This window comes from Cyanistes caeruleus, chromosome 12 (genome assembly GCF_971803275.1).
Source record: "Cyanistes caeruleus chromosome 12, bCyaCae1.hap1.1, whole genome shotgun sequence".
NCBI lineage: Eukaryota > Metazoa > Chordata > Aves > Passeriformes > Paridae > Cyanistes > Cyanistes caeruleus.
Genome location: NC_141712.1, coordinates 17531022 through 17555884, shown reverse-complemented (window position 1 = coordinate 17555884; position 24863 = coordinate 17531022). Strand labels below are relative to the sequence as shown.

The following is a 24863-nucleotide window of genomic DNA, read 5'->3' as shown; positions in this document are numbered from 1 at the left end:
CTGCCAAACCAATTCTTCTCCCAAGACAATTCTGCCCTTTATGATAGCTACCATTCCCTTCAAGGAACAATTCTTTTATATTGTTATAAGAAACCACGACAAAGCCCTTCAACAAGGAAAAGGATTTCCCCCTTAACTGAGAGTTATATCATGTTGTTCTGCATTACAGCAACAGCTCATGGTACCAAGTGTTTTCAAAGTATTGGCAGAGTCCTGTTTTGAGAACTGCCATGGGGGAAGGACTGTCAGAGGAAATCAAGCTGAAGTCCCTGGCACAGCTGCACGTAAGCACGGCCACTTACTCAAAATTTTCACAGATTTCAGTCAACAATGGTAAAACTTATTTAAAGTTATTAACGGTAATGGGTAAAGTTGTTTAAAGTTAAAAACCTCTAAGAATGGATCACAAGCAGTCTTTCATTTTAAAAGCATCTGACTGTAAAAAATTTGTCTTCTAATACTGCAATCTATAAGAAATTAATCCCATAACTAATAATAAAATAAAAGCTGTCAGTATTTAAACACTTACAAAGCACTCCCCTTTTCTCACATTAAGATTTTCCAATTAAGTTAAATTTTAATGGGTAAAGCACATTCCTGCTCAGGACAGAGAGAACTGTGACTCCAAATGAATTGTCTGTATGGTTCTAAACCAATGACCCATTATAAACCTTTTAGAAATCTCTTTGTAAATTCCACTAGTTAGAAATTTTATTCAGCCTGTACTGTAAAAATTTATACCTCTTTTCATTTCCAAATCTTTGGGTTTGTGACCCTGGATAATCTTGCCTGTAATAAAATGTGCTCCAACTCTTTCTATAGATATAGGGTACAAATTCCCTTTGTATCACACAAATCTCTTCATTTTAAATTTATCACTTATTTAGAAGGGGTTTAGTATTACCAGGTGACATGCACACAAATAATGAAACTAAAAAAATAAGAAAATAACAAATAACAAAACATAACCCAAACTAAAACTTATTTTTTCCAAATTAATCTGCAATTGCTCACAGACAATAGGAAAATTTCTGTGATACAGCTGCAGTGTAACTTTTTATGGCTATTATATCCAAGATCATTTTGGCCAAACTGAAAATATTAGGACAATATTCTGGCCATGCTGAAAAGCTGTCTTTAAAGAGGGCAATGTTACCTCTGCTCTTCAGTGCTGAAAACCTTACTGGAGTTATTTAACCAGCAAAAAATTTTTTTGCTAGAAAAAAGCAGAAATGACACTCACACAACACACCACTTGAAAGTGAAACATTCCAAATGCAGCAGGTCACAGAAAAGAAGGGCTGAGTAAAAGGTCTGGCTCTAGATTTTAAGCATCTGGTGCACTCCTGAACTGCAGAAGTTAAAACCACAGTATTCTGTGCATTCCTGTTCCATCAATGTCTTTGACTTGTTCAATCGGTAGCTTTAAAGAAGAAAGAAAGAAGATAAAAGTACCTGCTAAACTTAAGGTGTTGAGGACAAACTGGGTACCATAAAAAACAGTAAAGCAGTGTTCTTCTCTGTGCCTTGCTTTGCAACGTTCAAAGTCCTTTGAATTCTTTCCTGGGCGAATTTCTTTTATTTCCATCAGATCCACTGAAAGGAAACAACATTCAATCAGTACAACTGCAGAGCTTGAAATGGTAGGATGGATAACTCAAAGTATGTACACACATATAAAATAAAAGTCATATATATAAAAATGCAGATATGTATTGGAGAAGAAATGCAAATTCTGCCAGTTTGCAAACTATAAATCCACAAATAAATAGTAACAGATGATAGTAGAACAGGACCAGAAAAAGGAAAAAAACCTGTCTTATTTTTATTATTTCACTATCACTGATTTTCCATGGACAAGATGCAGACACATGGCCCTTTGGGTCATAGAAAATGTGATTTCACAAATGGCATTAACTCTAAGCAAGTAAATTTCCAATTGCCATGACAACTTTAAACAGAAACTAAAAAGAAAATATACAATTCTACCTTACCCACCTAAACCACCCACATATACCTTAGATAGCCCAGCTAACCTTGCCAGCTAGTACAGTAACTGCTACTTTCAAGAAAAATATCTGAAGTAGGAATATAAAGAGAAAATCAAGCTTAATAATTAAAATGTTTGTGAGTTTCCTCATGTCCAGCTCCAGAGAGATCTGTGTTATTTAACATAACCTGTTGTATCACTTTCACCTTGCAGCTCTCCAGAGAAGCACTGGAGCATGGCAGAATGGGAACCCTGCACAAGCACACACTTTCCTAAGCCAGCTCCCTTTTTTCAAACCCTTGATAAAGGGCCTGCAGAACAGGAGTGAGACAGCACTGAAATAGAAATATGTGTGCTCTCAAGATAAGATACTTATTAGAAAACTGAGGAAGTGGTTTTGCTCTGCCTGTGGACCAGAGAAATAAACAGCTCTTTCCACTTCTGGACAGTCTTGACTTATGAGCTACAGGACAAAGAGTGAAGAAAAACATTTCATGGCTGCTCTTGAAATGTGTTTGTCAGACTTAGCAAGATCCAAGGAAAACAGCTGCGGGTTTTTGTCCATGCATTTAAGAATACCACAATATAAACCTCCTATTTTAAATGACCACCTCACTCATCAGTAACAGAAGACCATTAACAACATAATGAAACAGCAGCTCTACTGCCAGACAAGGGTGAGCTGAACAATGGTAAAGCTTCCACCTGTGTAATGCTGCATTTCTATGACGCCAATATGGACAGACAAATAAAGAATTTAATCAAAAAAATCCTGAGAATGAAACATTAATTCATCTTGGAGCTTCTTATTTTCTGCAAAGTACCCCAGGCCAAACTTCTACCAGACACTCCTCACAGTCATTAAACAACTTACATTGTGAAAATGAGACCTCAAAGTTAACCTGAACTAATCATAGGATATAAGAATCTTTCTTAAATGAATTTTTCCAAGCATCATTATTCTCAAGGTAGAGGTTTTAATGCCTCAGCCTCCCTCTCAAACCACAAAAACATCTCCTAAGATCTGCATATCTGATTGGCCAAGACCCCTAAATTTAGATGCAAACTTCTAAAATAAATTCACATTATGCCTATAAGTGAATGACCAGGAACAAAAAGCTCCTAATGACTCTGGTCCCCTTATCATTCAGAGTCTCACTCAGATCCCTTAAGATGCATCCAAATTACCATCCTAAATGTCACCATCTAAAAAAGTTGATTTTAAGCCACAAATTTACATTAATAACAACAGAGAGGAATCAGAACACAGACATAGAAAGTACCCAAATGCAGAGGGGAGGAGGTAACATGGCTGCAGTAAATGGCATGGGACTGCACACCAGGCTGGCTTATTCTAACCATTGCAACCCCAGTCACCTCTTCTGCTTTCCCTTCACCCAACAAATCCCTGCTGAAAAACACAGTTTTAACTTCAAAGTGAATCACACCTTTCCTTTCAGACTCCTTTAAATCCACACACATGAACAACACAACAAAAGGCCCTCTCAAAGTACAAATTAGAAGCAGTGATAAAAGATATTTCACAACCTGCATTGCTGTTGTCATTTCCAGGGGCTCTTACCTCACACTAACCTCTGAAATAAGCACACAAATTTACTCAATGTCTCCCCTCAGTTACACACACTCACTACAGTCCTTCTCCTTGCATTACAGCCTTTCAACACCACCATCCCCTTCTCCTGCACCAACCTATGTCTATATACATAGTGGCACAACAATTTTTGTATGCACAGACATGTTATTGCTTCTCCAACTGGTTTTTCAGAAAGAGTTTAGAGTGTACCCTAATTGCTAAACGTTCAGTAAATAGAGGAATGGTTCAGCAAGAGAACAAAATTGGGTGAAAGGGAGGAGAAAGAAATATTTATAGTAAAAAACTCAAATTCAAAATTTAACATCCCTATTATTTTCAGGCAACATATTCCATACATCCTACAAAATCTGGGCAATATATCATTACGTTTCCTTAGAAAATAAATGAAACAGGTACAAAACACAAGTTTATTAAACATTCTTTAGCTTTTTACAGAAATAAAGACATAATACACATTATAGTGTCAGAAAATGAATATAAACTACCTGTATGTATTTTAATTACATTTCATAGTGTTGGTTAGGATGTATTACTCTACATTATTGAAAGAAAAGCCAGTGTAGAGAATCTAAGGGAGAAAAGAGAAATATGAACACCAAGCATTAATTCTGGTCTTGCACTAAGCTCTGCCTTCTCCACAGGTGGTCTGGAGTCACCTCCACAAGAAGCCCAGTAACTCCAGAATGGCTGTTACCATTCAACTATGTCAACTATATCAAGAAAGGAGCAGACCAGAAAAAGCTGCAACATGTTTCAGATTCAAATTAGTAAATCAACTGTACCAACTTAGTTGTTACGCAGTTACTGTGAACTTTTTGCAGCACAATCTGTCACTGAACAATTAAAATGTAATTTCATACCCATGCCAGATCTGCAGACACAGCACTTCAGACACACTATCTTTGTACTGCCTTGAAGTACTGGAGCTTTCCTCCTTCTCAATCCCACATGGAAATTGCAGAGCCATATCCTGCCCTGGCTTCACAGACACATATTCCTGGGGCCTGATACACCCAAAAAAACACAAACCTGGACAGATACATCTTGCAGAGTCAAATCAAATCCAATACACTTGCAGGTGTAATTTCCACAAGAAAGGTGAAAGAAGATTAAAACACTCCCTAAGAAAACATGAATCGAAGTATGCTCTGTAGAGAAACTGACTCACACTGAGCAAGACAAGGATAGCACTCCCCCCAGCACAGCCAGTCCCAGACAATGAGTTTATAGAAGTCTACTGCCACTCTAAAACCCACAATTAGTTTACATTTCATCCATTCCTTTACGTGACTATTTCCCCAGGTTGAAAGGATCTCCTTAGCAGCCTCATCAGTCACAGATTGATTCTGACAACTCCCTCAAGTGGCTCTTGAAGGAGACCAGACTCCAAGGCACCTTCAGTTACCAAGCTGACTCAGGCTCTGATCTGGACATGTATTCAAGGCAGTTCAGAGCCTGAAGCTGCCAAACTTCAGCTCCTGCTGCTGTGTTATTGTTTAGCAAATCAGTGAATTCAATGGATCATTACACTACTACATACACTCTTTCCTAATACTGCACAGATTAATTGCTCAGTGCCTTCCAGGGCACCTGACAGAGCTCTTTATTGCCATGAACTTAACAATTAACTTTTGATCCTCAACATCTCCACTGATCTCATTTCAAATAACTGTGCAGCAGTGATCATGTTCAGTCACACGCTTGCAGGTCCAAATTCCTATTACATTTCCTTCAGTCACACTCAGAGGTAAATAGTAAAACAGACCCTGAATTTCAATACAGCAGGTGCTGTGCAGGCTGAGGGGAAGACATGATACAAGATAGCCAAAGGTAGAAAACTGTGTCAAGAGGAAAACTACAAATAAATATTACATTGTTATACACAACACAGTGCTCCTCATTGAAGGAGGGAACCAGCAGGGCAGCTCAAAGAGAGAGAAGTGCTGGCTCTGTCTGCCACGATGGTGACCCACCAGCCACCTCTGGGTGGGAACACAACCATCCAGCACCTGAAAAGACAGGGTTAGGGAACAGACCCTGCTGAAAACCAGCCAGTGCTGCCAGCAGAGCACCTTCTATGAGCTAGAAGTGTCCATCTAAATTCACTGGAGGATGGCAAGTTTGCAACACCTTTGGTCAAGTCAGGTAATGTTAGGTTGGAACATCAGGCTGATTGCATATAAATGCATGGGCTGCCGACCCATCAAGGTACCCTTGATAGAAAAGTCTACATTAACAGTAAAAGTTTACCTAAATCTGCCATTATGGACTACAGAGTTCTGTAAGACAACATTCCTGATTCAAAGCCCAGATTCCCCAGGAGTCTTTCAGTATCTGTGGCTACAAATGGTGCTTGAATCAGAGCTCAGTCATGTACTTAATGAAGGAAAAGGAAAAGCCTACAGAGAGATTCAGAGGAGGCTTACAGAGTCAGAAATCATGCTGTGAGCATTATTTTAGTAAGATTCAAGAGGGCTTAAGGGAAACTACTGGCCATGTTTTGAAGAAAATAAGGGACTCTGACCACCCAAGCTGTGTGCACCAAGACATGGGCCATTCTCTCTATGAATATAACTGCATTTTCATGTGTATATATGTATAGCAACATTCTGCACTCAGAAATAGATTTTTTTTTCCAAAAATTTGCATTACAAAATATTCCAAAGTAGGTTTCATTTTAGAAAGGCAGAAACTGCCCACTGCAACAGAGGCTGTGTGCAAATGAGTGGCCAGTGAATGAAGAAAGCCTTTAGTATCCTTTTGCAAATGTACTTCATGGTGTACATTCACGGCTCTGCTCTCACTTCTGCAGAATTAAATATTAACTACCCAAGGTGTGTTTTAACAGCCTCTTTTTTCTGAGCAGCAAGGAAACACAAATTGTATGTGACTCTAGAGGGAACAGGTGAGGCTTCTCCCAGAAAGCAGAAATGTCCTGCAGCATGGCAGTCCAGATTTGGCAGGGAAAGAAATTCAGCTCATATAAACAGAGATGTTTACTGAGACATTCAGCAGCCCAAGGAAGTCATTACAGATAAGCCACAAAACTTCTGAAAACACAGTTGCAAGGATGAAACATGAGACAGTGTGGTGCACCTTGAGAAAGTACCCGTGAGTACTTTTCCAAGGGGTCCTCTGGGGATTTAGCTGAGTGACTGACATAAGGTTTAGAGAAGTGCACCTTTTAAACCCACAAGGTTTTACATAATCAGGTCACACAGGCATGTACGGTAACAACAAATTACTACTAAATTCATAACTTCTCACTGGATTGCTCAGTACAGCACTGTTAAAGTGCTTCCCAGTTTGAGCTCTGAATTCAAGGGGCTGTACACCTGGCTACTGTTTTCATATTAAAAATTAAAGGGCATGTCCACAAAATGGCATAAGAATAGGGTAAAATGAACGTATGTGCTTGTAAAAGTTTACATTCTGCTCCATGCAACAAAACAAAACAAAAATGTTGGCATATAAACCTGACTTTGGGAAAAAGATGGAGCACCTACATCTCACACTCACTTTCATCAACCAATTTAAGGGTGCTGGGTCTGTGTACTTCCTTCCATCCCTGTTTTGCTGGCTGGCCATGACAGGAAGTCTGGTCGTTGTAAGTTAGCATCAGACATTGCAGAACTGAGCTGCTAAAGGGAAGACATAATTTGAAAAGAGCTAGAGGCTACACACGTTCATTTTTTCATTTGACCACAGAAACCAAGCTTCATGTACTCAGCTGAAGACTTACACAAAGATCCCCCAGCTAATAACTGAAATACAGCCATTTCAAAACACACCAAAAAAAAGGTGGATTTTGATGTTCCTTTACTCCATAAAGACCAAGAAGTGCATTCACTTTACAATGACATATTATTCTTTAATAGGATTCAGTATACAGAAAGCAAATGACAGAGCAGAGACACAGGGTTTTAAACCTAAGTTTATTTATTACTTCAAGTCTGAAACAGTAAGGAAATTCAGACAAAAATTATTCTAACAGTAAGGAAAACAAAGGTCCCTACTAGAAATCAGCAAGATCAAGTCCAGCATTCAAGCCAAATTAAGCATTTATTTTACACCCCTCACCAGAATACAGAGATGCTCATCACTTCTCCCAGAGAAGTGGATCTGTATATGTTTATATCATCATTTAGATCTGTAAATGTTTGTATCACCTTCTCCAATGAGGAAAAAACTAAAAAAGTTTTCCACAGAAGAAATTTATATTGATATTAACAATTCTACTAAATAAATTACTCAGCTGTTTAACATGTAGGAAAAAAAAAAATCAATGTTTAAGAATATGAGCCACATGCATGAACACTCTCTTAGGTGTTAGTTTTTGAAGTTTCCCAACTTCAACTGACATCCAAAAGGATACACAAAATTTGTTCTCTTTGGCAGTCATTTTAGCAAAGATCTTAAAAGCAACATTATCAAAATTTAATTTCAAGGCAAAGACGCTGCTGGATAAAATTCACAAAATCAAACAATGAAGACAAGAAACCCTAATCCTTGTTAGGTAGAACAGCACTGCTTGTGGCAACACACAGTAGGTTGCCACTAAATTAAACTAGAGATCCCTGCATTTCTCCTCGCCCTGTCAATTGAATGTGGCCTGACCTGGTGCTGTTATGTGTGCAGCCCTATTACAGATGCACTACTGCTATAATGAGCTTTGACCAATAAATATCCAGGTGCAACATTTGGTCGAAACTAGTGATTCCTGCTTCGCAGTATAACAAAGCACAGGATAATCTTACAGACTGAGAAAAAACAGAGCAGCTCCCACAGGTTCTAATTCTATTTGTAACATGAATTTACTAAGCCTGTTTTTAGTTTCCACACTCCCTTTACCTGTGAAACATGAAAATTCAACTTCATTTTATGTTTGAGTTTTTTAAATCATGTTCTAGAGAACAAATTCTGTAAAATCTCCCCTTTTCAGGAGGGAAGAAAATCTCAGGTGAACTTAACACTTGATAACTGTTTTCTGTAGGTTAAATGAAAAATCAGTAATGCTAAATTACTTTTAGATGGCAAATTTATTTTAAAAGTGGTCATTTTTTCCTATAAATTCTGGGAAAATATTATACATAAAACTAGAGCAGTGAGACAATGTGAAATGAGCAGTTCACATTAATTCTCAAATAACATGTTATGCACTGCCAAACATAGGCTTCTGTTATAAATGAAAAAAAAGATACAAGATAGTCCTATTGCACTAATAAAGGTCTGGGCTGCAAAAAATAGAAATGGCTACTATTATACTGTGGTGTGTCATGAACATCAAAAGCTTCAGTATAAGTATAGCCTTTATTCCTCTGCTTCACAATTTTGCAATTACATCGACATGATGTCTGCATTTCTGCCATTCCCCAATCCAGGCACTTCATCCTCTGAGAAAGTTTTCAGAATAAATTAATACTAACATTTCTCTTCCCTTTTCTCTTTCACCCTTACCTACAGCCTGATCTCTCACTCTGCATACAAAAGGAGCAGTTTCACAGCTGATATATAACTTTTTCTAAATATGGCTCTCTGACACGTTAAAACTATTTCTTGTTATGAGCTTGCACAATTAAATTGTCATTAGATATTTTTATTATAGAGTCTTTTGCAATAAATAAAGAACATGAAAAATAAAGGGGGTCTTTCTTGTCCAAAAATTACGGGATTAAAATATGACTTATATCATTTTACAAAAGCAGGTCACCTCTTCACGCAAAAAAAAAAAAAAAAAATTCCTAGGTATTCAAAACCAGAAAAATCTTCTGCCCTCAAATAGAATCTTCCTTGAAATGAGCATGCTTGTATTACAGAGAATCACACACTTGCACATTCAAGGATGGCACCACAGATTTCTGACAGTATATATTCTCCTGGCTGTGACTCATCCCTTCACTCAAGGGATTCTTGGAAGAATATGCAGAAACTCACACATTTTCCAGTGACTAATCCAACTCTAGTGACTGTGAGCTTTCCCTTAATAATTGTCCTGAAAGCACTTTGCATCTGAGAAAGAATGGAATATCCATAACGGATCAGCTTCCTGGATATTTACACCTCACCACCTGCTTGCTCTACAAGCTTAAATATCATAACTTTGGGCCCTAATTTATTCATGTGCATATAAATGCTGTACCACAATTTGGGAGGTCTCATTTGGAAGTTCTGGAATGTCCTCTCAGACAGCAAACCCCAGGTTACACAGCCATGTGTCTTAGCAGAGTCCTGGCAAATCCTGCCCTCCCTTGGCCACCTCTCCCTTCCCCTCTGCCTGTCACTGCTGTCCCAGTGTGCACAACACCCCTCCAGTGTGGCCAGCCTGGGACAGTCTGAAGTGGGGAGAACCAGCTCCCGATGTGTGAGCCAAGGGCACCCATCCAGGCACAAACACAGTTGTAAAGGTTAAACCCACAATAAAAATACCCAGCAGAACCAAAAGGAGGCAACGCACTGCAACAGACCATGCTGGTAAGTCACAGCTTCAGTTACCCACCCAATCAGGGGTTCTTTTCTGCAAGAAAAGGGTCCATTACAGATAAGACAAGAAATTCCTCTGTACAAGGAAACCAAACTTTCCCTCTGTCGAGCAAAAATAAGTTCATTCCCTTAAATGCCTGTCTGGGTAGACAGGTGAGACTAACCTTGGAATTTAACTGCTTAACACTGGGCAGTGAAGACATCACCTCAAACTTATGTCATGCACAATCAGAAATACACTGCCTCTTGATCTACTGTTGAAATAGCATATCCTTCTCTAAAGGATGCAACCAACCTGTGTTATTTCATTTAGGGGGAAATACAGAGGTTTCTGTCCAGGTCCTTTCTGTTAGAAATTCCTTTTGTATATGGCACCTCCAGTCTCTCAAAAGGTCAATGTAAAATCTCCAGTATTTGGACACTGTGTGATCTGGTCCACACAATAAAGACAAAGATTGTTTAAACTGGATTTCCTACCCTTTGTAAATCCTCACTTCTTAACACACCAAAGACCTGGATGTAGGAAGTTTTCGGAAGCTTCTCATCCAAAGAAACACATCTGCACTGAGCAGGAACGAGCCTTAATTTTAGCAACTCTTTCACTCTATTCTAAACAGATATGCTGGCAGGTTTCCAACAAAAGGGGCCTTTTCATGAGAGATCCAATTTAAAATACACAGCAGTGCCACTTTTGGGCCCATAGGGCTGTCTAAATATTTATAGAAATATAGATAATCCTACATATCTTCCTTGCCCTGGTCAATTTATTCCAGAATAAGAATAGCTACCTTTTTGTTATTGTGAGACTTAACTTAAATCACTCCCAAAATAATATCAACCAAATTTGATAAAGATCATTGTAGTAATTATAACCAACTCTGGTTTAAAGGAATTTAAGTGTTCTTCAAACATTTACAGTCCATCAGCAAGAAAATTGGCCCTATGACATCCAAAATTCCCAACACTACATAGGGTAGTTCAGGAGAGAAAAAAAAATAGTTTTTTTCCCTGCTCTCCAAAGGGAGACTATTAAAATAAAGTATAAAAGTTGGACTCCATCTTCACTATTAGCAGCCTATTTTTGTGTCCCAAAGTTAAAGAACTCTCCTCACTATCTGATTTAGAAACACAAACCCACAGCAGATGCAAACATTGAGTTTTCTGCCTTCTGTAAAAAGCAGTTGCCAAACTTGAGTTAAAATAGCACACACGGAACAGGAAACCATCTTAACTTTGCCACTTGTACTGAATATTAATTCTTTTTGGACTGGCACACACACAAATAGCAACCATTAAGATCACCTCATGAATATTAGGTTTTGTACAGCGTAAGTTAATATAATATTTGAGATTCTCTACCCTCAACCGCTCAAAAAAAAAACCAAAAAAACAAAATATGTGGGTTTTATTTGTCACAAAGCCAACACAATCCACCAGCATGTATTTGGGGTCATTCATATATTCATGTATATTCAAGAGGCTGCTCTATTCGATTATCGAATAGGAAAGCTTCAAATCCATCACTTTTCCACTTTTCAAACAAAAATAAAGCCTGAGTCTCAGTCAAAAGAAGCAACATACAAATAACTAACTAACTAAATAAAATAGTTCCTTCCTCTTCAGCAAAAACACTGTCAGCAAGCTAAAACTGCAGTGACTTTCACTTCTAGTACACCAGATACGGTTCATGGTGAGTTGGAATAACTGTTCGTATCATTTTCTGGAACAATACCTGCAAAATACAGCTTGTTGGGGCAGATTCATTGCTTTTTAAGACAATAAAACAATATTTTGCTTATTTGTGCTTTAGACTAGGGACATATTTTCAGACCTAAAGTTCCCATCGTTATACACATCACTGAAGCGTTGCTCAATTAAAAAAACTGCTACAGCTCTACAATTTTTGTGGAGAGGCAGATGGCCTTTGGCTAAGTCACAGGCCTGGAGTAATATTCCCTGTTCTAGCAATGGCTACCTGGGGATCTGGAAGCCAAGTCATTACCCTGCTGGATTACCCAGGTTTAAGAGTCAAATTACAATATTCACCTTCTTTTAAAAGCATCAAAATCCACACATAAAGCAAACGAGTTAATTTATTACCAAAAACACACAGCACCCCCAGAAAGCTTGGATAAAAGTGATTAAAAGACAGGACGGAAAAAGTTGACCCCAACATCTGCAATGCACAGTCTGTTCAGCTTTAAATTTGTCCCCTGTGGGCAAATGGCTACAACAAGACTTCAACACACAGTCAGAGATTGGCCAGAAGACTCTGAGGTCACCTTCCCTCACTGAAGTGGTTATTTGCTGCTATGTTTTAATCTTATTGCTCTGTGTGCAAACCCCAGGCTTTATTTGCTAAACAATATTCAAGCACTGCTCTCATAACTGAATTCTACATGCCCTCTCAGGACTACTTTTTTGGCACAGTACCAGCAATACACTTGTACTTGCATTCACACACATCATTGTAGGAAAAGATAATTACCCTCATTTGTCATGTAAGAAACTGGGGCAATAAAATATTGTGATCCAGAGTGCCTGTTAACTGAGTGTCCAGATCTGTTTGCTTTTCCCCAGAATATTGAATAAAACCATATTTTCACCATTAGTGATAAAAAAATCCTCCCAGACAACCAGACTTTATTTCCACTATCCAGTGGAAATATTTCCACATATCCAGTTGCAGGTCCAGTCGCCACAAGGAATGAGACAGGAATCAATAGAAACAGTAGCAGAGATTTAACACTTTTGTGTCAGGAGCATGAAGAAAAACTGCTCAGACAATCCCAAAATCATGCAAATTCTCAGTGCCTCTCTTTGCAACCTTACAGACTAATGTAAGACTAATGCATTTACCAAAAAAAACAAAATCTTCTAAAAATCCACACCTCAACAAACCAATAACTGATTCTGGGATTTCAGACATACTATTCAATTCCTTTATTGAGGACAAACACTACATAGCAGCTGTAGAGTAAAATCATGCTCACAATATTTTTTTACAAGTTACTATATAATCATATGCAAGCACTGCAATTGCACTGAACCACCCTGAGCTACACAAATCACAGAAAGCCCAGGCTGAGCTTTCCTGGCATCAGTTGTGTTCATAAGAACTGAGGACTAGTCTTACTTTATTCTTCTATTCTAGTTTTTGCAGCACTATCTAGCCTTACATTCCCCTTCTATTCCCCAACATTGTTATAAATAGTGGGTTTAGTCAGTTTCCATATCAACTCAAGAGACAACACCAACTCAGGGCCTTGAAACCACCTCATATCTCACAGCTTCATCCTCCTAAGTCATTGGTACTTTACAGTAATGGTCCTAAATAATGACTTCCATCCTGAGACAGAAAATTGCCCCAAAAAAACCAAAATGTGAATTCAGTTTCCTTGTATTTGAAGGTGTTTGGTTAGTTTTTTTGGTTTTTTTTTGGAGAGAAGTAGTAAAGAATAATTACTCATTTGAATTTGTAAGACATAATGATGGAAAACAGTCTGTCATATTCAAAGATGAAACTTTGAGAACAAGACTAAGGATAAAAGCATGTTAATCATATTTAAGTAGTTTCTTCATCTACATTACAACAATTCAAAGTATCTCAGCAAATTTCCAAACTCTTTCAGCCAAAATCTTCATCATGTTAATAAAAGGCTTGTTAAGTTACTATTTGACAAGTACATCAATTTATTAGTAACTCCAGGTTCAGGTACACATTATAAATACTCACAGAAACCTTCAATCTTGTCAGCTGTCTTGCTCCATGCTACCTGCCTGGTTTCCATTATGACTTGAATAGTCCTCCTTTCTGGGCTACCCTTCTTAAGACTGAATATTGTCATAACAGTTCCCAATTCCAAGGTCCTTTTAATCTGGCTCTTCTCATACTCAGGCAGCAGTCCATAGTCTACGTTCTTTCTGGGCATTTTTTCTTCTTAATCAAACTTTTATGGTCTTCAGTGTCCTAAAGAGAAAAAATATAAGGAAGGGAGAAAAATCAATATTTAAAAGAGCATTTTCATTTCTTTAAAGAACACATTTATGTAGCCAGATGCCTAACAGAGACTCCTGCCCATGCAAATGCAAGGCAGGTACATGGCCAACATTAACCCTTGCTGGTTTATCCTGAAAGGAGGCACAAAGAGCCTTCACAGAGGGCAGTTCCAGCAACACCAGCTTGTGTAAACTCTTGTACTGTATTAAAATATAAACCTGGATGAGACCTACATGAGACTGTAAAGCAGGTAAATTTTGAGAACTGTAAGGAAGGGAAAACATGAGTAATATAAACACTGAGGCGCTGGCAACATCTAAACATCAATTTTGCACTTTCAAAACTTCATGGTTCTGTTTCTCCTACACAGTCTGCCTTTCCTTACCCACATGTTGGGTGGCAGGTATTTGTGTGCATGCACTTGGAACATATCTTGGTACAAAACAGCCAAAGGAGGGATGTGTACAGAGCATATCTCACAAATGATAGCAAGTTTCTTTGCTCTCCGGTCTCCCACATCCCACATTAGCATCAAACAGCTAATTACAAGCTTGCCTACTCCTCAGTGAGATTATTTACAAAGAGGATGGTCTGCAATCTGCTCTTTCACCCATGGATGAGTATCATCATCACACAAGTCACAGGGGCTGCTGTGACACAGCTCCCAGCCATCCCCCTTAACCCCATCCCTGAGCAGGACAGGTTTAAAGAAGCTCTGTGCATGCAGCCACCAGCCAAGGCGTCTCCTCTGCTTCTCTTCCTCTCTCCTCAGACCACTGCTCTCCATCACAAGCAGTTTCATTTTCTGTGTTCATGGCTAATTCGACCGTGGCACTTCTCGCTTCCCCTTCCTAACTTCTGCCAGCCCTCACCCCCTCAGCCCGTGTCACTGTCTCCTGACTGCTCTTCGCTGCTCCCTCTCATTAACAGCACTCGATTGCCATTGAACATCGTGTCACCAGCTGCTTTAGGAGCCATCTCTCTGACTTTGAAGCTGTCCGGTGCAATCTTTCAAATCTCTTTTTGAATTCTACCACTTCAATAAACACTTTTTGTTTTTTTGAAAGTTAACAGAGAAGCCACAAGAGTCCCTTCTTACCTCTATACTGCCAACCGTGAGCTTGAAGTGCACTGCAACAGGAACAACTCCGTGGTTTGCAAAATATTATATACATTATTTAGTGTTCTATATTGGCTTGTTACCGTAATAAAGAAAATGGAGTGTTCTTTCCTTATACTACTGAAAAAAATTATGTTCCCCAATCCTACAATTGGGAGGGAGTGAACAACTTTGAAGTATTGTAAGCAACAGCAGATTTATTATTTTTTGGCCATAATCCTTGATGATCCTTTTAGACTACCTGAAGATAATCAGATAATCATTTAAATTATGACAGGCCTGAACCTAAAAAGACAGTCATCTTGCTACAATGATTTGTTAAAATATGAAATCAAAGGAGGAAAAAATAAAAAATTAAATTAAAATCTTCGAACAGTGTCTGTTTTCTGACAAAAAAAAAAAAAAAAGGAACCCTGTCTTCTCACTTTGCTCTTTTCATTAAAAATCATAATAAAACATACATGCTGTGATCTGGGACAACGTTTAAGCATTTGTGCAACATTACACTGAATAATAAAAAACTGAACTTTTAAATGAGTACAGTTTTTCAAGAGATGATAAAAAAATATACATCAACTCCGCCTTTTACAGTACAAGGTATAGCTGTTACAGGAAATATGATTTAGAAAAACAAGAAAAGAAGTTTCTAAATGCAGCTATTTAATAAAGGGCAATGCAGCAGGTTTTTTGAGAGATAACTCCCTTAGTACAAAGGAACTGCCTCTCAGAGGTGGCTTCTTAAACAGTTTCTGCTGAATATAATATACTGGACTTCCCCTTTTAAAGGAGCTCTTTCTCCTGAAACTAGAGAAAACAGTGGATTTAATCTAATTTCAAGTGAAGTTTTAAGCCAAGTTTTTGACTTAAGGTGGAAAGAATATTGCAATATTTGATCAACGTAACTGACCACTGTTTTGGCTACCTGCTCCAGTTTAAGAGTAGCATCACAGAGAGCTGCCTAATAGTAAAAGAACTAACAGAAGCCCTTGGCATTAGAACCTCAAACATCAGGAGCTGTCTTACCCACAGGTGCCCCTCAGCCTTCCTTGCACCCATCACTGCACAACCGTTTTGAATAAACAATCTTTCTACCCATTCATGCAGCAGAATTCTGTGATGACCTTCACCACCCCATTACCTGGATGCTTCTAACCCGGTAGAGTGTGAAATACAAGATGCTGTGTGTAACAGAAGCATCACCGCTCTTCTGCTGAGAAGTTACTTAAGCCTGCATTGGAAAGATCTAGCATCACTTACAGGACTCAGAAAGAGAGTTAATAATCATCAAAACATGCCACAAGATCTAGCTTAGACACAGACATGACTCTTTCCCTTTGACTGTAGGAATTACAGGAGCTAAATTTTGAAGGCGTTCTGTACCATATGAAAAACTTGGATCACTTGTTACTGTTTGTGTAAGACATGTTTTGATAGGTTTTAATTGAAAAGCCTGATATGGACTAAAAAGTCTAAAAGATACCCTGCAAGTGACTAAGTGAATATGGACATAAAAAAAACCCCAAACAACCAAATCCTGTTTAATCTATCCTGTCTACTTAGTTTTACTTCATCTACTTCGGACTTTAACAAACAAACCCTTCTTAGCAGAACATCAGTGTACAGCTTGTAACTCTCTTCATGATAACACAGAGAGGAAAAACTAGAAAGTTATAAATGTATCAGCTAGTGAAGAATACCTCAGATAACCACTGATGAATCCATAGTCTGTTATAATTTCACTCATATGACACAGCAGGTGCTTTCCAGACACAGAAAGTTAATCAAGAAGTGCAGTCCAAAGTTTGCCACCAGCCAATTTCTAAATTTTTCCATGTGCTCTGGGCATTGCAAAAGGTTTGTTCCATCCTCTGCCCTGAGCTGTGCCTTTGGATTTAGGACATCACCTCACCAGATGGATACCCACCAGTGACACCAGGGCAGTACCACAGCACTAATAATGAATAACAACTGATGCACGGCCCTTGCGATGCAGCTGCTGCCCGCAGAGTCTGGGCCGGGCGGGGAGAGCAGGGGAGCGGAACCACGGCAAGACGGTGCCCACCTGCCCCAGGCAGGCAGGGCCCTCAGCCCGGGCAGGGCCATGGCGCTGTCAGGCACTGCCACACTGCCAAGGTTTCCTTCCTTCTTCTCCGTCAGGCTGGGCTGCGGCTGGGCCCGGCCGGACACAAGGTGCGGTGTGGCAGGGTCACCTCAGGGAACCCCTGGACTCCTTCATCCCCTCCAGCCCAAGTGCTCGCGGCCCCCTGGCACGACGGCCCCTCACCCTTCGCTGCCCCCCGGCCCGACCCCCGACCCCGCGCATCCCCCGCCTGCCCTCCCCAAGCCCCCCTCACACCGGACTCGCCGCCCCGCCCCAGCCCCGCGGCACCTGCTGCTGCTGCCGGGCCGCCCTCACCTGCGCGGCGGCTCCGGGCGGCGGCTCCGGGCGGCGGCGGGGCAGTGCCGGGGCTGCCGCTGCCGCTGCTCCCGCGGCGCCTCTCGGGGCTCTGCTTCTGCCGTCACCGGGAAGGGGCGGTGCCACCTGACCCCGCGGCCACCCCTCAGCCCCGGGACACCGGGCCTGGCCTGCCGCGCCCCCGCAGCGCCGGAGCGGGACCGGGACTCCTCGGCATTCCGAGCCCCGGGGCTGCGCTGTCCCCGCAGGGCCCCGTGCCCACAGCCGCCCCCTGAGGCGCGGTGTCCCCTGTGCCAGGGCCGGCTGTCCCGCCGCTCGGAGCTGATGTTCTGCTCGTCTGGGGAGGGTGGGTGAGCCTTAGGAAAAGGCTGTACAGTGTCGCTGGCGTTACCTTGTCAAGTTAAAGCTGACTCCAAGTGATCTGCTGCAATTGTATCGCAGTTTAGGAGTGGCAATGCTGAAAGTGTTTCCCAGATTGGGATTCCGAAGAATTGTGGTAGGATGATATCCTGCTTGCAGGTCAAGCCCTGGTACAGACGTTCAACTTGATGTATCAGTCTTGCCCCAGACCAATTTGATAAATCTAGGGAAAATTCCTACACCCATAGGCAGGATGGCAAGGTCATCACAGGGAACAAGTCATGCCAGTTCAGCAGATACCAAAACAAGTGCCCAGAAACCAAAGCTAGGGGTGCCACAGCATTTGCAGGGAAGATTTTGGCCATTTCTGCAAGGGCTGTGCCGTGTTACAAGGGCAGGTCCTGTATTCCAAATGCTGATTCCCAAAGGGAGATAAAGAATTATCTCCTCTCCTTCCAACACTGGTGGTTGGCACAAGGGAGTGAAAAGCACACATCTTTTAACAGAGTAATCTACTCTATTGAGAGGAAAAATAGTTTTCCATAATTTCAGTCAGCAATATAGATGGTTGAACAAACATTAAGTGACTTTCACCCTATAGGTGCAGAAAATACTGAAACAAATTTATACCTGCAATGGGGTTCTGCACCACCAATGCCACCAAAGATACTCCCTAGCTACACAGGAGACAAAAATGTCAATTGTGTCCAGGTCTTCTGTAGGAGCAATTTGGGAAACTCTTCCCAAAGGCAAACTAACAAGACATTATCAAGGTCAAAAGTATCAAAGGGTTTCAAATCAGTTTGACCTATCAGAAAAGAACTGAAGAACACATTCAAAACATACCACCGCAAAAGGAAGAAAAGCCTGAAACCCTATACCTGGGAAAGGTGTGGTTCATTTAAAATGCAAAACAAAAAGATGACCATTGCAATCTTATCAAAGTTTGCTGTTTTGTGAAGACTTTTCACATTTTTCCAGATATCTAACCTAGGAAAAGTTTCTCCCTTTATAACATGTGACTCAGTTACAAATTCACAGAACATCTAACAGGAGCCATGGTAGTAAATGAATGAGAATAGTAGAATGTTTATTTATCACACCATGGTATCTCTACCATACATTATTTTTAGGTCTTCTTCTTTAAAGTCTTCAATGTTTCATGTTGAAACTGCTTTTGAAATTATGTGAACAGTGCCAAAAGCAAGAACCAAGCAGCCAATTTCCCCAGCTGCAGAAGCTAATACCCAAACATCCATTCACGCCACGGAGAGCTGAAGGGTGCAGGTGATCCTGGGCATTTTACAAGCAGGAGATGGCAGTATTCACTTAATGTCAGCTGTCAGATCCAGGAGTCATCCAAGTCAGTTGACAGTGAATCCAAGTTCCAGCAAATACCAGCCCCAGCAGCTTCTCCTGGTTCTGCTTCACTTGGCCAGGTACCAATAGTCTCCTCAGCAGTCATATGGCACAGCTTCAGCACAGGAACCACACTTGAACAACTCAGAAGCCACACAGGCACAGAGCTGCTCATCTTTATGGTATTTGGAGCTGTGCTGCAGTAGTTAAAACACTGCTGAAAAGAAATCTTTGCTCTAGACCTACTTGTGTTTGTGCCTCATTGGTGCTTTGGAAGGACAAATAAAACCTACCCGTTCCCAACATTTCTTGCATGACCTTAGACTTACCTGATGAAATGCTCTTAAAGCCAAAGAGTCATTATATAGCCAGAGAAAATGCATATGTTGGAGAGAGTCGTAGCTCCAGTGGGGATGATAACAATGAATCCTGAAAATTGCTGGATGTAGCAAAATCTCAGATGGAGTAAGCAATCCTTAAAACCAAACCAATGAAAGAGTAACTCTTAGAAACACCAGTTGTTACTCAGCACATTCACTAGACCTGAAATAAGAGTACTCTGTCTTCCTCACAATCCCAACAGATTTGAGTTATTATCAGAATCAGCAGCTCTGCCATCCAACAACCAAACCTCAAAAGTGAGAGCTTCCAGGCAGACAACATAATCTCCTGTAAGGATTATGGATCTCATAGTCACAGATGTCACTGTCAGGTGACATCTCCAGTCCTTTTTTGTAGAAAGAAAGCCTGTAGATATATGTTGAGGAGAGGTGTGGGAAAATTAGTTCTCTGAGTTGAAGAATCTGCCCCAGCAAAGCCTGTGTGTTTAAAAAAAAGGTTAGACACTAGAATAAAATCTTCCTTCCTTCATTCTTTTTTCTTTTCAGTTTAACATCCTTCTTATAATTTTTAAAGACTTCTTGAATTGTTAAAATATCACAATTTATATGATAAGATCTGAAAAGTGAGTTTTTCATCTAGGAGTATAGTTTTACATTTTGGTCATAAATCCCTCAGAAAGGGAATTTATAGTGCTCACACTGACACTCTCTTAATTACAGCATTGAAAAGTTCAACCTTGTTTTATACTTGGTAATGAAGTGTTGATTGCTTCCCCTGGAGAATAAAGCAAGGCATGAAAGAGAAGCACAGGACTGGCTAGGCAGCCTCATGGATATAATAAATAATGGCCACAAAACTGGTACCTCTTCCTCACAGGAGCTACAATGGAAGAACAGCTTCTGTGCAGAAGACAGAAGTTGAAAATCTTTGCCCCATCAATTGTAAAAAATGTTAAAGAGTGATTAGGCAGGAGGAACAAATATTTTAGAGAATGTCACAGACATTTTCTAGCCAAAGGATTTACTAACCACCACAGTACCTGCACTCCTTAGCAGGACATATGTTAGCTCAGCTACATTTTCTGGTTAGAGATGCAAAACTTATAACCAGATGTTTCATAAAGAAAACTTAATTTTCAAGGTTTGCCTTTATGGACTTTTCATCTGCAGGACTTGAGCTGATTTTAAAGCTGTCAAGAGAACTGGCATACTTTTTTGAGTTTTAACATACTTAGAGTTGAGGTAGCAACAGCTGCTGCAGTCTGGAGGGAAGAGGGGAAGGATGTCCCTCCCAGTGACTGTTGTCAGTGGCAGAGCAGTCCTGTGCCAGCCCAGCTCCTCATGGCAATAGCTTCAGCTACTCTGGGAAGCCTCAATCTGATGTTAGTGATCATCTTTAGTGCTCAAAGGGCCTTTGAAGCATGAAGCTGACCTTTGAGAGCAATGTCCAGCTGTCGCAGCACAATTCAAGTAATGAATTTTACAGGAGACCTTCATCACCATCACAGAGTGTGACATGTCCAACACCCCCAGCACATCTTCTCAGCATAACAGAGCTCAGGCTCCTTGAAGAGAATCTCTTGTAGGAAGTGTTCTAGTGTATATTTGGCTCCATTCTTATCAGAGTTGCATTTTAATCTTGGTAAATTATTGTCACTTAATCATAATATTTAAAGTAAATATTGACTTAAAGTAAACTACTAAGGTCACTAGCAGAAAAGCTGACATGAAGGAAGGGAGGTGGTACTTGTAAGTGTCTGGACTGTTGCCTGCTGAAATGCTTGTCTGAGTCCTCAAACTGAGCTGCTCCTCAGTTCATTCACCCTGTCTCATGGTATTTGCAAGATCTGCATTTAAAAAAATCTTATGAGGAGTTACTGCCCACTGGCTTCATACACAAAATCCTGTGCTGTCCCTTACAATTTCTGTAATAATTTGCATTTGTAGATGTCAAAAATAATGGCAATCATTATATCACATTTTCAAAGGCATCAGGCCTAAAAGGTGAGGAAGTTTGCCAAAGATCTCACAGCAGTTACATGCCTTGGGCAGAACATTGCTTCCAGGTTTTATCCTAATGTCCTGACTTTGGAATGGCATTTCCTTATAGCAAAGCTCACTGTGCCAGAAGAAACCTTTTCATTTATCAGAACTGTATTTTCAAAAGTTTCACTTGAGTGAAAACTCTGCTGTGTGGTTTGGGATGCTCGATAAAAACCCTTTAAAAATACATGTGAAAATATTTGAAATAAGTATAAAAGTGCATTTTTTTAGACACACACTAAAAAGTTATTTACTCAGCATCTTGAGCCAGCTTTGACCACAGAAAACATCGGTGTGTTTAAAGGGCCTGCAATCCCACCCTCAGATGAAGAGTTAAATATTACATTTACTACATCCACAGTGATAAAACGCCAGCAGATCATTACCAGTACTATCAACAGTGCATTGATACCAATGTTACAAGGCCTCAGCAGAAAAGCAAAAATGCAGAAAATTCTGCAGGGAACCAGAGGAAAATTTTCTCCCATGCTTTTTAAGCCAATTATATAAAAATCTTTCATAAAAATAATGTTACTTTGAGTGGGAAGGACTGGAAAAAACAGCATTTGAAAAGCATCGTTTCAAACGAAGTGAGTTGCAACTCAGCAAAAAACAGTCCAGCTCTCCCCCCTAGGCAACTTTCAGCTTTTCGTTTCTTTCCCACTACAGAGTAGCACCACGGGTGAGCTGAGGAGAGAAAAGGCTCTGTTACCATCTGCTTTAGCCTCCTGCTCTCACTCATTATCCCTGTAAGCCTGCAGAGAGGTTTAGGAAAGGGATCTTCAGGCAGGCTGGGCACAATGAGTGGGGATGAGCTCAGCCTTCAGCCTAAGCTCAATCCCATGGAGCCCCAGGGGGCTCAGTGTGAGAAGAACACACACCAAGGCTTCTCTCCATGATCATTTTCCCTTTTCCTCCCATTCTACTGAGCTCTTCTTAACACTGATTTTGCTACTGCTGGTGGAAGCTTTTCTGGGATCATAAAACAGAGATAGCCCAGGTCTTTCTCTACTTTCTAGGTGGCTGATTGCAGGGATTTATTATTGTGCAAGGCCTTCCCTCAGGGCACACAGGAAGGGAGGAGAAGTTCCTTGCATGTGTGCTCACTCATGCATAGATCAGCTTTAATCTGACACATGCTACATCAGAAAAGTTTAGAAAAGCCTTTAGTTCATCAAAGCGAAAGAATTCTCTGGGGATGGCGAGAGCACGCTGGTCCTAATGCAGATAAGCATGTAGTCATGTAAAAACACATGTCAAAATCTCACTAAAATCAAAATATGATTGAAAAATTAATGATATCCTTGAATGATAATTTCTGAATAGAGATAGAATGAGAGATACTCGACAGGGACACGCCTTCCAGATGCCTTGGAAAAGCATCCATCTGGTTATATCTCCAGGATCAGCATATTTGTATAGAATGCAAATCGCTCTTGCAACTGCTGTTATCTTTCTGCACTGTAGTCATAACTGAGTGAGTCATGTTAAAGGGTCAAAACCTTCTGTTCTACTTTTTGTGATAAGTATCTTTTCAACATGCAGTGTTAGAGATCCTGTGTACCAGCAGATCAAGGTAGGAGCTGGTGTGGGGTGATCTACAGCCATGATCTGTAGTAAGAGACTTCTGAGTATCCTGAAGAGAAAACTTACCTTTGTAACTTCAGAAGAGCCTCGGTTTAGAAGAGCAAAGGACAATTTTTCAGAAATGCAGGCAGGTATCAACAACTCCTCATGGCTGCTGATCTCAAATACATGTGTGTGTGTGTGTGTGTGTGTGTGTGTGTGTGTGTGTGTGTGTGTGTGTGTATAAAAATGAATATAGGTAGAATCCTATTATTTCACTTATCACATTAAAAAAATCCTTTCACATCTCCAAACAGATTATATTTGTGCAAAATTCAGAAACTACACAATATGTTTGTAAACACTAACTACAACACCTCTAAATCACTAACATTTGACTGAATATCTGAACTTAGACACTCTATGAGATGATTTAAAAATAAACAGAAGATTTGAACTCTACAGAGAAAAAAACAACAAAAAACAACCAACTTTCTTTCCATGGAAAATTTAACATGCTCCTCATTTAACAGGAGACAATGTCTAGAATAAAGAACATAGAAATGTGAATTTACAAGTGCTTTTTTGGCCTGATCTCCGATTAAAAATATCTTGCTTAACTTCAGCTGAGCATCAGCTGAGGACTTGTGTGTGCTTGTAATGATCATAAAAATGTCACACGCACAAAAATTGTTTCCTCTTTCCTTATTAGACTGGACTAGTAGTTTTCAAATACCACCCCCTCTTTCGAAAAAGATGTTTTTTAAATTTCCTTTATTATTAAGAAAGTCCTTTTATCTTGGAGCTAAGCTACAGAGTATGTTGCAGGAGAGAAGACAAAGGCTGGAACACTGAATGCTCTGCCAGGTAATTTAAACCCAACTGTGTTCTCTCCAGAACCTTTCTGTCTCACATGGGGAATTATTTAACCCCATTTTTGCAAAGGATAACTGCCCTGCTGAGCCTCAAAGGCAGCAATACAGAGCTTACCTTTAATCCTGTGCAGAATAATGAGTGATACACTGCTGAGATTAGTCAGGCAGTGTCAAATGGAGGTTCCTTCCTCTTTGTACTCTGACTCCACCTGGGTAAAAGCACACTGTTAAGACCCCTTAAGCATACAAAATCTCTAATCAAGTTTTCAACAGCCTGGGCCTTTAGCTAATTTAAAATTTAAAAGAAAAAAAGTCACCTTTGATGACACTCACTTCTTCACATGGACGGATTTTGTTATGGCTGCTGCTGGAAGGGGGAAAAAAAATTAAACAAAAAAAGTTGTTCTGAGAAAAAAGTGGAACACCAATTCTGAAATATGTCCCTTCCAGCCAGCAGGACTCTCTCCTCTTGTAGCACTGAGCCTTTTTCACACTCACACCATGTGTTAATAACCTGGCTATGTGTTAATGATGGCTCCACCTGAGATCATCAATTCTAACAGCTTTTGGTTGTCTTAGGCAAATTTTTAATTCTTTGCCTTCTGGTTTCTAAACTTTTCAGATGCCCTTTCATTCATAAGTTTTTTCTGCATCCAGGGGGTTTATAATTTACTATTTTTTACAAACACTAAGAGTCT

General features: G+C 40.1%; 1 protein-coding gene across 5 annotated transcripts in view; it reads right to left on the bottom strand.

Annotated features, from left to right (window-relative positions):
- Positions 1–24649, bottom strand: part of PLCG2 (phospholipase C gamma 2) — a 60202-nt gene extending 35553 nt beyond the window's left edge. The window contains exons 1-4 of one of the 5 annotated variants that reach the window (XM_086847006.1): positions 24483–24649; positions 24281–24374; positions 13822–14055; positions 1456–1596 (exon numbers count right to left, since the gene is read on the bottom strand). In XM_086847006.1, coding sequence (XP_086703132.1) covers positions 1456–1596; positions 13822–14017 — 337 coding nt within the window. In that variant the 5' untranslated portion in view covers positions 14018–14055; positions 24281–24374; positions 24483–24649. Of the gene's footprint in view, positions 1–1455; positions 1597–13821; positions 14056–16343; positions 16434–17594; positions 17789–24280; positions 24375–24482 lie in introns of those variants that run through there. The other 4 variants (XM_086847004.1, XM_086847005.1, XM_086847000.1 and 1 more) reach the window with 4 other exon arrangements.
- Between the last annotated feature and the right edge of the window lie 214 nt (positions 24650–24863).